The 13,492-nt window shown below is 37.7% G+C and overlaps 1 protein-coding gene across 16 annotated transcripts in view; it reads right to left on the bottom strand.

The window, feature by feature from the left end:
• LOC134823990 (calcium-activated potassium channel slowpoke-like) overlaps positions 1-13,492 on the bottom strand; it is a 94,838-nt gene that overhangs the window by 56,461 nt on the left and 24,885 nt on the right. For 10 of the 16 annotated variants that reach the window (XM_063835603.1, XM_063835604.1, XM_063835599.1 and 7 more), the window contains exons 2-4: positions 8,344-8,421; positions 8,003-8,093; positions 2,712-2,732 (exon numbers count right to left, since the gene is read on the bottom strand). In XM_063835603.1, the coding sequence (XP_063691673.1) occupies positions 2,712-2,732; positions 8,003-8,093; positions 8,344-8,417 (186 nt within the window). In that variant the 5' untranslated portion in view covers positions 8,418-8,421. Of the gene's footprint in view, positions 1-2,711; positions 2,733-8,002; positions 8,094-8,343; positions 8,434-13,492 lie in introns of those variants that run through there. The other 6 variants (XM_063835611.1, XM_063835608.1, XM_063835609.1 and 3 more) reach the window with 2 other exon arrangements.

Genomic DNA, 13,492 nt, shown 5'->3' with positions numbered 1-13,492 from the left:
GCGGTGAGATAACAGATGTTCGTTTTGACAGCGACATACACACCCGCTTGCGGCATGCCACAGGGACAAAACGCGTCAAAATAAACTCTGGTCACCTCCCCACCAGTAGCCAAGTCTAAATTCTACCTAATATGCAAACCAATCTAAAACTTTGATCGATTGATTGATTATTAGTTAATCAATGCTCGTGCATTAAGGCTTCTCGAAAAAGATCTAATTTGTTCAATTAATGCATCCAATGGTATCATACAATCGTTTAGGCTTTCTGATTGACTAAACTGAGTCACATGACTACAATACGTCAATACAGTCCTGTGATTGGCGCACGCCTCCGATGATTGTTCGGAAGTGTGCGGAGTAACAATTAAACGCGTCTTTGAAGTTTATGATGGCTGAGTTGTTGTAACCTGACAATGTTGATCAATATAATATAATAACTGAATCAGCTGTGTTATTAACGTATTCATTAGATGACATTATGTTTCATTGGTTCATCATCGCCCTGCTGTTGACTGTTATAATCGACTTGTCTGAACACAATAATCAGCTGTGCGCTGGATAATTATAATAGACTTGACGGATCATGTCCATTAGCAAGAGATAACATTGTGAACATTGTTGATGAGTAGATATTATTATCGTGGGTAGATATTATCATGGCTATATATGAAGTAGTCTTTTAACTTCCTAATCGTGATGCATCTTTAATATGATATACATTTCATAGCATATTTTAAAAGTATGCAAATAAGCTATAACTACTAAGAAATTAAATCTTTTTTAACAGTAAGTTTCTGATCTCTGTAGCTGTTTAATCTTTAGTTTATCTTGATTTAAGTTGTCCATATAATCTTTCTGTCTTTCTGTCTTGTGTAATCGGAGGATTTTTTTCAGGTATCTCAACAGTACAGTGACCAACCCTCTCGCGCTGTCCAAATAAACTACTCCACAATTTTATATCATTAAAAAGTAATCTGCACTAAAAATTACATAACATGACAGTGAAAAGATAACAGGAAGGTACGTGTTGCAAAACTTGCACCGTCTTCCCATGATTACCGTTATCTTTCACTGTCAGTTATGTTATTTTTACTGTACTTGAGCGATTATGGTAACTGCTGGGAGGGGTAATACTAATATGCGAAACATCAGAGAGTCCCAATGAATTCTGGTGTAAATATTGATTATCTCGATATTAACTTGACCATAACGTACTGCAGCTGTCCCTACGATCTCTCTCACGAACAACTTCGGAGTTCGGGCCATGAAATTAAATAATTTAGTAACAATCCAGTCCGTCTAAATGAGTGTTCATTTGTCTGTCTGTTTGTCTGTTTGTCTGTTTGTCTGTTGATCTGTTTGTCTGTTTGTCTGTTTGTCTGTTTGTCTGTTGTCTGCTTGTCTGTTTGTCTGTTTGTCTGTATTTGCCTACATGCACACTCTCTCTCTCAGCACTCTTATGACACGTGGTGTGTATTATCGTGTCCCAACTCACTTCTCACTTAATGGACACTTACAGTTACAATGTTTTCTACTGAGTCCCCTTGTTGGCTACCTCGGCCCCGCTCAATCTCCTAAACGTTACGTCATCAGATATACACGTGACGTCATCAATCATCAGAGACATTCGTGAAGTAATCAGAGATATACACGTGAAGTAATCAGAGACATACATCAGATTTACACGCCGAGATTAAACATCAAAAGTGTATTTAAAGTCCTATTAGCTAACGGAAGTGCCAGGTATAATGGACAAAGCAAGGTCGCTAATCACTAATTACCCTCCACTAATTACCTAATCACTGCCAACTAAGTACCGCTCATAGTGATCTGTGTACTGTTTCTTGTCACAGAGTCACGTGAGATATGAAGTGTGTATCGGAACACTCACCCTCAGGGTTACATTTCAATCTTACACACGGAATTAACGAGTAAGCGGGAAAATGTAGTTGCAATAGCTCGATAATATGGTCGGGTCGATGTACTGAATTTATGAAAAAAGTAAATTTGACACTTTATATTGCCCATGCTAAGTAACTGTATAATATAACATTTAGTATATAGATATATTTTACAAAAAAAAGTTATAAAACTATATTATGTTATATAACTGCTGTAACTTTGTATGAAAAGCATTAATATAGATATTTGTTCTTGTACAATGTTCAAGAGTTTAAGCTGTTTAGCAACGCTGCTGATGGTGCAATGTAGAATCTTAGCACCCTCATACAATACTCATGATGTATAAACACTAGCTTTCTGCTTAACGTACTTGGGTTTACAAAGCGTAGATATTTCAAGTGAGCTACCTTTGTAGCTGATTACATCATCAGATATACACGTGACATCATCAGATATACACGTGACATCATCAGATATACACGTGACATCATCAGATATACACGTGACATCTTCAGATATACACGTGACATCATCAGATAAAACTTTTAGGTACTTAATCGCTGATTATATCAGGACTCAGGTTTAAATACTACTAAATATCTACTGAAGCTAGATCTGATAATGAACGAGATGTTGCCTGAAAAACAATAGTATTGCCTGGAGTTGCTCTTGTGTAATGCTCAATGCTCAAAATCTTGTAGTGCGTGCCGTGATTGAAAACCACGTGTGATCATTTAAAGATAAGCTGATAGTGCCGAGGAAAGTGAAAGTGAAGTAAGTGAAAGAATAATCAGTTTATTTAGACTTACTTCAAGACGGTCAAAACTGAACTGGAATACAATAAGACGTTATAAAACTTACACGTGACGTTATCACATTATCACGTGACGTTATCACATTACCACGTGACGTCATCACATTACCATGTGACGTTATCACATTACCACGTGACGTTATCACATTACCACGTGACGTTATCACATTACCACGTGACGTTATCACATTACCACGTGACGTTATCACATTACCACGTGACGTTATCACATTACCACGTGACGTTATCACATTACCACGTGACGTTTCACATCGCTACATTGAAAAACACATAACTGACAACTAGGACATTTAAAGCTTTTAACCGAAGCTAAGCAATTTACATAGACAACCATTTAAAGTACATTAGCACCCTGCCTAAACGTTCGGAACTACCGGACCTATGTGGCAAGACTGCTCCCTGAACACAGAAAAAAAAGTGACCTACTCTCTTACAATTAGTTGGAACGTACTGATTAGTTGGAACGTATTAATTAGTTGGAACGTACTGATTAGTTGGAACGTACTAGTTAGTTGGAACCTTATTCCAAACATAACTCATATACTACGTCATCAGATGTACATGTGACGTCATCATATCTACATGTGACGTCATCAGATGTACATGTGACGTCATCAGATGCACATGTGACGTCATCAGTTCTACATGTGACGTCATCAGATTTACATGTGACGTCATCAGATCTACATGTGACGTCATCAGATCTACATGTGACGTCATCAGATGTACATGTGACGTCATCATATCTACATGTGACGTCATCATATCTACATGTGACGTCATCAGATGTACATGTGACGTCATCATATCTACATGTGACGTCATCAGATCTGCATGTGACGTCATCAGATCTACATGTGCCGTCATCAGATCTACATGTGACGTCATCAGATTTACATGTGACGTCATCAGATCTACATGTGACGTCATCAGATCTACATGTGACGTCATCAGATGTACATGTGACGTCATCATATCTACATGTGACGTCATCAGATGTACATGTGACGTCATCATATCTACATGTGACGTCATCAGATCTACATGTGACGTCATCAGATCTACATGTGCCGTCATCAGATCTACATGTGACGTCATCAGATATACATGTGACGTCTTATCTATCCGTTATAAAACGTGTGTTTAGTGTTTACCCAACCATTATCTGACACACACTGTGACTGATTGCAAGATTAAAATAACATTTAATGGATATACGTCAGGATTGTTCATTGTTAACACATGCAATCATGATAATAATATGTTAATAGTAAACAATTATGAAGACACGTACGTACCACGTAGACACGTACAGGTTCTACAAGTGTTACAAGTTCTGCAATTTTTTCAAGTTTTTTCAAGTTTTACGAGTTTTACAAGTTTTACAAAAATAATGTAGACACCAATGTAGATACTATATATAGTACATGTATATTATACATATATACACCCATGGAAATTGTAAACCCAGTGTTAGATGTACCTTCAACTCGTCCTGTAAAACATATCGTATAATTATTATATTCCCCGCTTACCCCAGTTAGGACTGTGGTTACTATTTGATAACACGTGACGTTAGATATAATGGTGTTATATGGTAATAATTGGGACATATAGTAAAGTGTGTAATGTGTATAGTGTCTGGAATTGTGGACCGTGATATCACCATAATATATGGATTATGGAATAAATCTAGATCCAGTCAATTACTTGATACATGGCCTTATACATGTGACGTCATCACGTCATATAAATGTGACGTCATCATGAAGTCCCTACGGCTTACATGCAATAACACATAAGCACTGATATGAACCTCCGCTCAAGTAAGCACTCAAGACGTAGGCACAGAATCATAATATATTTATGGTTATGTTGGAATTACATAAGCTAATTTCTAAACCAGACAGTAGATTGTGCTGATAGCACAGTCGGTGTGTTACTCTCACGCCGTCATGTCACGTGATCTCACACTATCTCATCACGTGATCACGTGATTGTCACGTGATTGTAAGGTAAAGGACAGAGCGCCAAATTCTTGTCTGAATTCATCAGAAAACTCATTTCTTCCACCTAAATTCCAGCCATGTTCTTGCCTGACCATTTTAGTACTGACACATAGCCTAGCTTGCAGCTCGCTAAACTTTGAACAATTTACCCCACTTCAAAGACCAATTTTTAACCTGTATAGTGATAAAATACCTTGAAATACCTGACATACTGATGAAATATCTTGCTTAATGCTTCAACTAACTTACTAACTTAGCACTGTTAAAATATGCTTTCATCGACTGCTATTTTCCCATGATAGAGGCAACTTACTTCAGGTCGCTTTGCTTTATAAAAGTTGCACGTGCAGAACCGCGTACATTTTAACATTATATCAGCACACTTTTATTACAGTAGCTTATATATGATATAATATACAAAATGAAACGACCGGTTGAGTCAGACAATATAATATATATAAGCTACTTTAAATACGAATAACTATTTGCCAGTCTGGCAAGGACTAGAAATCACAAAATTAATTTGAAAGTTTTGATGTTTGACACTTATTCAATATTCATTTGCTAACACTTGAGTCGTGGATACCTACTTTTTTACCCAGCTTTATTTATAAACACTTACTCAAATCATGACGTATAGTACATACATTATAAAGTTAACTTAGACAAACATAGACAAACACAAACTACATACTCACATCACACGTACATTAACAGTAAACACGTGGTATACACGTGATATACACGTGATATACACGTGTTATATACACGTGATATACACGTGATATACACGTGATATACACGTGATATACACGTTACAATATACATTATACACGTAATATACACACAAGTCAGAAAACCTTCACAGTTTATGGTTAGTTACACATCTACTCTCTGAAGCTGCGATGAAGTTTAACGGAAGAGTTTACCTTGGCAGTTTACATATCGTGAGTACTGAGTACAACGTTATTTTCAACATTTAAACTTTTAAACAACACTTATTGAGATTATGTCGAAGTGAAAATGTCGTTATCGTGTTTTAAAAATACTAATTACAAGTCATATTAGCTAATTGAGATATCATCTGTGATTTCTAGAGTTGAAACAAGAAATAACCAGGTACGCGAAGAAACCGTGGATATTCTTAAGATTTTGTTAGTAAAAAATCATACGATTTCATTTGACGGGCCTTAGATGAAATGTGGGCCTTAGATGTAATGTTTACATTTAATGTAATGTGCAAAGTTAAACCATTATCTGATAATTTAAATCTGTTTAGACAGTTTTTCTACGATGCACACCAGCTATTGCAAGTTTTACGCGATAAGCGCGGTTTTTAACGTGGGCGCTGTCTGTTAGACCACGTGACATATTCTATCCTGATCTGACGGCATCAGATGCACATGTGACGTCATCAGATGTACATGTGACGTCATCAGATGCACATGTGACGTCATCAGATGTACATGTGACGTCATCAGATGCACATGCACATGTGACGTCATCAGATGTACATGTGACGTCATCAGATATACATGTGCCGTCATCAGATGTACATGTGACGTCGTCAGGTGTACATGTGACGTCATCAGATGTACATGTGACGTCATCAGATGTACATGTGACGCTGTCTGTTAGACCACGACATATTCTATCCTGATCTGACGGCCGAGTTTTAGTGCCTAGAAGGATAAACTTGAAAATTTAGTACTTGTTTATCTGATTGTTTACTAATTTTGTCTTAATACTGTGTAGTGCTAAATCTATATTCAGGTGAAGGACATCACAATTCCATGTCGTTTACGGACGGTTCGAATTCGAATATAAGACTTCTTACAAAGACAGATGTTGGCTAGAAATTTTCAAAAAATTCCGTAAAAGCCGTTTCGTTAGATTACGGTAGACATGCCCAACAAATTATGAGAAGAATTCAAATTTCATGCAATGGTACAAAATGTGCACATATTAAATATTTTCTGTTGTTTAATTTTCCTGGCTAAACGGGAGTTTAGCGTATTTTCAGTTGAGGACTAACCTAGTAATAGCCGATTCTTATGCTGGTAATGATACAGCTTTGTTTACAAATTACAACCATGTCTAACGGTTTTATTATCGAATTATGCCATTAATTAATCGGGTTACCATCATGTCACGTGATGAAGTCACGTAGAAATAACCCGGTCACGTGGACAAACTTCAACTTCAAGTATAAATATTCACCACTTCAAGTATAAATATTCACCACTTCAAGTTTCAAGTATAAATATTCACCACTATGACAAGCCTGGCAGAACTGCCGGTTCTGACTTGACAGTCTATAAAGTTACGCGTCCAGTTGAAAGAACCTGTGTCACGTGACCTATTTATATAAAGTGTCACGTGACCTATTTATATAAAGTTACAAATCCAGATGATATAATCTGTCATCATGCTGGACTAAAAGGCGAACTTTCTGTTTAATTATTAAACATAGTACGAACTTAATTAAGTTGCTGTTAACATAGTCAATCGACTTGAAAGGCCTGGGATAGTTTTACAAAACCTACTTTTATGGTTACAATTCTAATTTTAGAACACTTATGAATCGTTAAAATGCGACATTCTCGTTTTGAACCTTCACAGCCCTGGTCATGTGATATGTAACACGGCTTTTTATCTGCTTCTAGCTGAACACGTGTTTTATAACGAGCCTTCTGATTGGCCAATACAAAACACGTGATTTCTAACGAGCCTTCTCATTGGCCAATACAAATTTGAGACTGCTGGTCACTTCAAGCCACTTCAAAACAATTGACACGTCGTAGAGCGACGCGAGAAGAGAGTCAGGTAGGCGTGTGGGAACGTGTGATCTAACCAGCCGTACTTTTACACTGTATAATAGTACAAAAGAATAATCTGCAGTTGTCGGACTGAGAATGTTTGAGAACTTTATATTTTTCACTGGCCAATCAGAACACTTCTCTTGGTCTTAGCAGCTCTGGGCGATATAAAATAATAATGAAGATGTTTTTGTCACTTTCCATTTTTTTCTTAAGAAATATAATGAACATTTCTGAAAATCACTGTTTATTTCTTTCATAAAAAACTAGTCCCAGAATCCGGGGTTAAGGCCATGATAAACGATTAATAGGGATCGTTGATTAAATAAAACAAAGCCGAAAAGTAATACAAATCGGCACGAACAAACAAACAAACAAACAAAAAAAAGAACGAGCAAACTAGGAATCAATAAAAAATAAAAAACATTTCACGTTACCTGGTTCCATTTATCATACAGTATTTGCATGCAGAAGATCAGGAAACCACCTCCAAATAGGATGACCATACTAGTCGCAACAAACAAGTACCTGTGTTATTAATGGGATGATATTAATTTATTTTTAAAATCATTAATTAATTAAATAATAAGTTAAGTTAGGTATTTGATAATTGATGGTTATTCTTTGATTTTTTAATGGACAGCATTAAACTCTGTCTGACATATTTACTCAATTGATGGATCAATAAGCTGAATTCTCCCACGATTTACTAATCACTGATTAAGTTATATAATTTAACTTATTGATTTATGAAAATGATTGAGATAAAAGTAAATACCATTGTGCGTTTTGTTGGCATTCCTCCTGCGTTTTCTCACAGGCCACAGCGCATGTACAGTCTGCGTCAGCCATTGCTACAAATTGTATCTTGTTAGAAGAGAAATTAAAGTGAAAGAGTGCTAGCGAAAATAAAAGTGAAATTGTTAAATTTTGCAATATATTTTAGTGATTGAAAGCAAGGTTGTTAATGATTATTATTAATTAACGTCATCATAAACATAATGTAATATACATAACAGGTCCATTGATAAAGCTATGATAGAGGGCTTGTCAAATACCAAACTGCAAGCAACATTGCTATTATCCTTTAAAATATTTTTTTTTTAATTAAAAACGTTAATAAGTGACATTTTCAGATACAATTTCTAAAAACAGTTGAAACAAATCGGAGGCGAAATAATACAGCTATGCTCAATATCAACAGACTTCAGACTAAGCTAATATGAAACAATCTAGAGTCCACACAGAGCAGACTTTTGATTCTCGAATGTTAAATATCATCAGAAGTATTTAAAAAGTGATCCACCTCAGCTCTGAAGTCTGAAACCCCAAACTAACCACCACCACCACCAGAACTGGTGGAGTCAAATACACCGCCACCACGGATAACAAACTAACCAATCAGAGCCCAGTATCCACACCACGTGACACAAACCAACCAATCAGAGCACAGTATCCACACCACGTGACACAAACCAACCAATCAGAGCACAGTATCCACCTCAGCTCTGAAACCCCAAACTAACCACCACCACCACCAGAACTGGAGTCAAATATACCGCCACCACAGATAACAAATAACAGCAGACTGCCAAAACTCAAAAGTATTCCATCCTGTCATTATTTGAACGATCCCAGGTCAATAACACAGAGTGGAATGTACCGCACAACAGTTCTTTTGATCGGAAATTAGGGCTGAATCCCTGGATACAAACTAGATATCACGTGACAGAACAAAGCAGAGAGAGAAAGAGAGGCAGGGTGAAATACTGTTACAATAAACATACGGCTTGTTTTGTTGTGGAGTTATAACTTCAAAACAATCTCTGTGCGTGTGCGTGTGTGTGTGTGTGTGTGGTATTATAATGCTATCCGGAGTTCTGTACAATATCCCATCTAGAATAGGTGTAGATTTGTGATGATTTTATTCCTACTGATGTGAGAAATACTCAGTGACTGGTTACTAAATGGTCACTAAATGGTCACTAATTCATCTTTAATTGGCAACTTATAGGCTTCATTAGCAGACGTGACATAATGACCAGGTATGCAAAACAATGCCTTCCCAGTGGCAACAAATAAGGTACACGAAGTGTAGTGGCGAAAGGTTTGGAAAGCGGATAACTACACTTACAGTTACAGTTATGATTCTGGAGATGAAAGCATTGCACGCCTCACAGCCTCAAACCCTTGAAATGGTCTGAATACCAGAGCAACATATTTTACCTGCCATATTTTACCTGTTAAAACATTTGAACTCCGGAGCTTTGAAATAGATTTTATGTTTTCACACTGCACAGTGACATACCTGCAGTTTTGGGGCTTAGCAGGGCAATTATAAATTTGAATCTTGGGAATAAAATAGCATGCCTCGGTCTTCAGATTCTTGTGAAACGCAAAAAATCTCAAGACATTTCTTTTGTAAAATATTTCCAAAACTTGTGCTTTTAACAAAATATTGGTAATATATATAATATATTATATCAACTTCAAGGCATCAGAAGTATGAGCCTTTTTCCTAGTAACATGATAAGTCTATCATCACTTAAACACCATATCAACAGCTCCTGGAACTATCCTGAAAACCACTGTATTCTGGTCAATAAAATTTGCGCACTTTCTTCACCTAGTCTCATGGATCTTGAAAGGCCGAGCGTGAGTTGCGTGAGGCCGAGCGTGAGTTTTTAACATTGTAGTCAGTAGTGTTCAGTAGGGAGCATCACGGCTCTCGACATACAAAGAGAAACGAGGCTGGTGACTGGTGAAAACTAAATGAAATAATCGACGTTTCGGCACTCATTGGCCTTTTATTAAGATTATAAATTACAAGGGTCTCACTTAAGCAGGCGAGCCCAATTATAGGAACTAAACCAAGTAAGTAAGGTGGACCCTAACTTGGCTAAACATACACGGTAGTTCAGGGGTGTAGGAAGTGGGGGGGCAGGGGGGGCCATCGCCCCCCATGAAATCTGGGCAAGGGGCCAAAAAGGGTCAACTTTTTAATTTAGGTTTCTAAAACTTTTTGGGAAAAAAATTTTTCCCGAAAATTTTATAAGTCAAAAATTTTCTAAGGTACGTATCGAGAATGACTCGGACCGAAAATTTTCTAAGTCAAAAATTTTCAAAGTTTTCTTGGAAACTACTTTTGTTCATGTTTCATGCTACCCTGATCATTATGAGCCAAAAATATTTTTTTCGGTTTTCGAATTTCGATATACGATTTTGGACTCGAGGGTTCCCCTTTGTAATGCGATCTCGAAAGGCAGGCCTCCCCTTCGGAATACGAGCTCGGAAGCGGGAGCTCTGCTTTCAGAGGTACGTATCAAGAATGACTCGGACCGAAAATTTTCTGAGTCAAAAATTTTCAAAGTTTTTCTGGAAATTACTTTTGTTCATGTTTCATGCTACCCTGATCTTTCTTAGCCGAAAATACATTTTTCGGTTTTTTGAAGTCCGTACCTACATTCGGAAGGTTGTGGATGTGATACTGATTGGTTTCATATACTAATTATAAAAAACGTGATATTTGGCCCACAGATTTGAAGGAAAATACGCGAATTTGGTCCTCAGATTTAAAAGAAAATGCGCAATTTGACGCGGAGAACTGAAAAAATTGCGATTTGTCGTCAGGCCAGGATCTGAAAAATCGCGATTTGTTGCGGCAAACGTGAAAAATTGTGATACCGCACAGCCACATGCTGCAATTTATTTTTGTCCTTAGACCCTACCCCCGAAATTCAGGCTTTGGCACGAAGCGCCAAAAAATTGAGGCTGTGGCGCGAAGCGCCAAAAAATATTGAGAATTTGGCCCCCCCATGAAGAAAATCATTCCTACACCCCTGCGGTAGTTTGAAATAATTATTATTTTAAACAACCGTGTATGTTTAGCCAAGTAAAAGGCCAATGAGTGCCGAAAGATCGATTATATCATTAAGATTTCCCCGTCATGTGCCTTGTTTCACTTTGTCTGTCGAGAGCTGTGATGCTCCCTACTGAACAACATATTAAATCCTTGTTATTGTTGTGGCCGCATTAATGCTATATAGTGGCCGTATTAAACTGTATACTGTAAAGTGGCCGTATAGATCGTCCAACTTCCGGGAGATTAGAAAGAACGGTGCTACTGAATATTGAGATAACTCTGTAGATTCTAAGTAACAGAGCGTAATGTGTATGTGACCGAGATTGGAGCATTGAGTGTAAATTAGCTGACTCCTTAAAGAGGAGCACACTTGCTACAAGGCTCTCTCGTTTCAGCCCGGTCTATCCTTACAGTTAACCTTAACCCTAAAGTCATGCCAAGCAACCCCTCTGCTTAGAAACTAGCTGAATATTTAAGTTATGTTGAATAAATATGAGTTGCCACGGCCGCCCCACGCTCAAAGCCAAGCAATCCTTAGTCGATCAGGACTGTATTGTTTAGAACCTATTATAATACAGGTATATAAGGTGAGAGAGTGTGTGAGTGTGTTTAGAGCTAGGAGCTGCATGTACGCGCATTATAGAGTAATTTATGAAGGAGTGTTATATATAATACCCACATATATATGATATACCCACACATGCGGGGGTATTGTCTGGGAAAAGTAACAAATCGCCGAGAAATTTGGTGCATTGTTTTCGAGCTTCACTTTAAATTGGTTGAAAAGATAGAGAAGACCCGGTGAACTAAAGAGTAAAGACATGACATACTGGAGCTTTTGGAGTGGGAGAGAGCAGTGGATCAGAAGTGAATAAGTGGAGAGGAGCCATTTTTCTGGTGGTAGTGGGAGAGCAGTGGATCAGTGGTGAATAAGTGGAGAGAAGCCACTTTTCTGATTGAAGTGGGAGAGTAGTGGATCAGGGGTGAATAAGTGGAGAGAAGCCACTTTTCTAGTGGTAGTGGGAGAGTAGTGGATCAGGAGTAAATAAGTGGAGAGAAGCCACTTTTCTAGAGGTAGTGGGAGAGCAGTGGATCAGGAGTGAATAAGTGGAGAGAAGCCACTTTTCTAGTGGTAGTGGGAGAGCAGTGGATCAGAAGTGAATAAGTGGAGAGAAGCCACTTTTCTAGAGGTAGTGGGAGAGCAGTGGATCAGGAGTGAATAAGTGAAGAGAACTTTTCTGGTAGCACAGTAAAACCCCGATTTACTGCCGCCGCACTGTTTCCTTTCCCCCAAACTGTTGAGAGCTGGATCAAAGTACGTCCAGGAGTTGCCGATTTCATCAAAGTGAACTAAATAGATATAATCTCATTTACAAGAATTACAATTTAATTTCTTCGAGCATAGTTGGTCCAAAAATAGATACTTTATACGACTGTAAAGGCAAAAAAGAACTTAGGAATTTAGCAGGTATGGAGTATTTAGCAGGTGTGAGAGTGTTTCACTGTAAACCTCAAGTTTAGACGGTTCTCTAGACAGGAGCCACTAACTAACGCACAGCTGATATACAATATCAACTTGAACAGGCTACCTGGTGGGATGTATGCAGTAATTAGTACTACAAGATATTATATCAGAGTGTTACAAGTTCAACTAGTAAATAAATTTGAATTTTGATTAGAAATGGGACTACTAAGCTATAATTATCTGCACCGCTTTGTTGGCCAGTAGCAACCCCATTTTTGGGACTTTGGTCGCTTATACGGCCTAAGCGGTATACAAATAAAGTGTTATTATTATTATAAAGGGTCTCAATAAGAGGTCTCGACTGCCTAGGCGTCAGACCTTGGCAGTCGGTAGTTTTCCTCTGGCCCGGGATCAGCTGACCCTAGGGACCAGAGGATAAAGGTGTAGAAACTATATGTATCTACAAAACTTTCAAGGTTGTTTTTACAAGAGACAGGGCTTGCTGCGCAAGGGAAGAAAAGCGGGAGAAACACTCACAAATTATACAAATAAATATTATAAAACATAGCAAAAAGAAATTCAAACAATCCTACACTACTA

This window comes from Bolinopsis microptera, chromosome 12 (genome assembly GCF_026151205.1).
Source record: "Bolinopsis microptera isolate Bmic1 chromosome 12, MBARI_Bmic_1.0, whole genome shotgun sequence".
Taxonomy (NCBI): domain Eukaryota; kingdom Metazoa; phylum Ctenophora; class Tentaculata; order Lobata; family Bolinopsidae; genus Bolinopsis; species Bolinopsis microptera.
The sequence above is the reverse complement of the archived record's forward strand: the minus strand, read 5'-3'. Positions and strand labels throughout refer to the sequence as shown.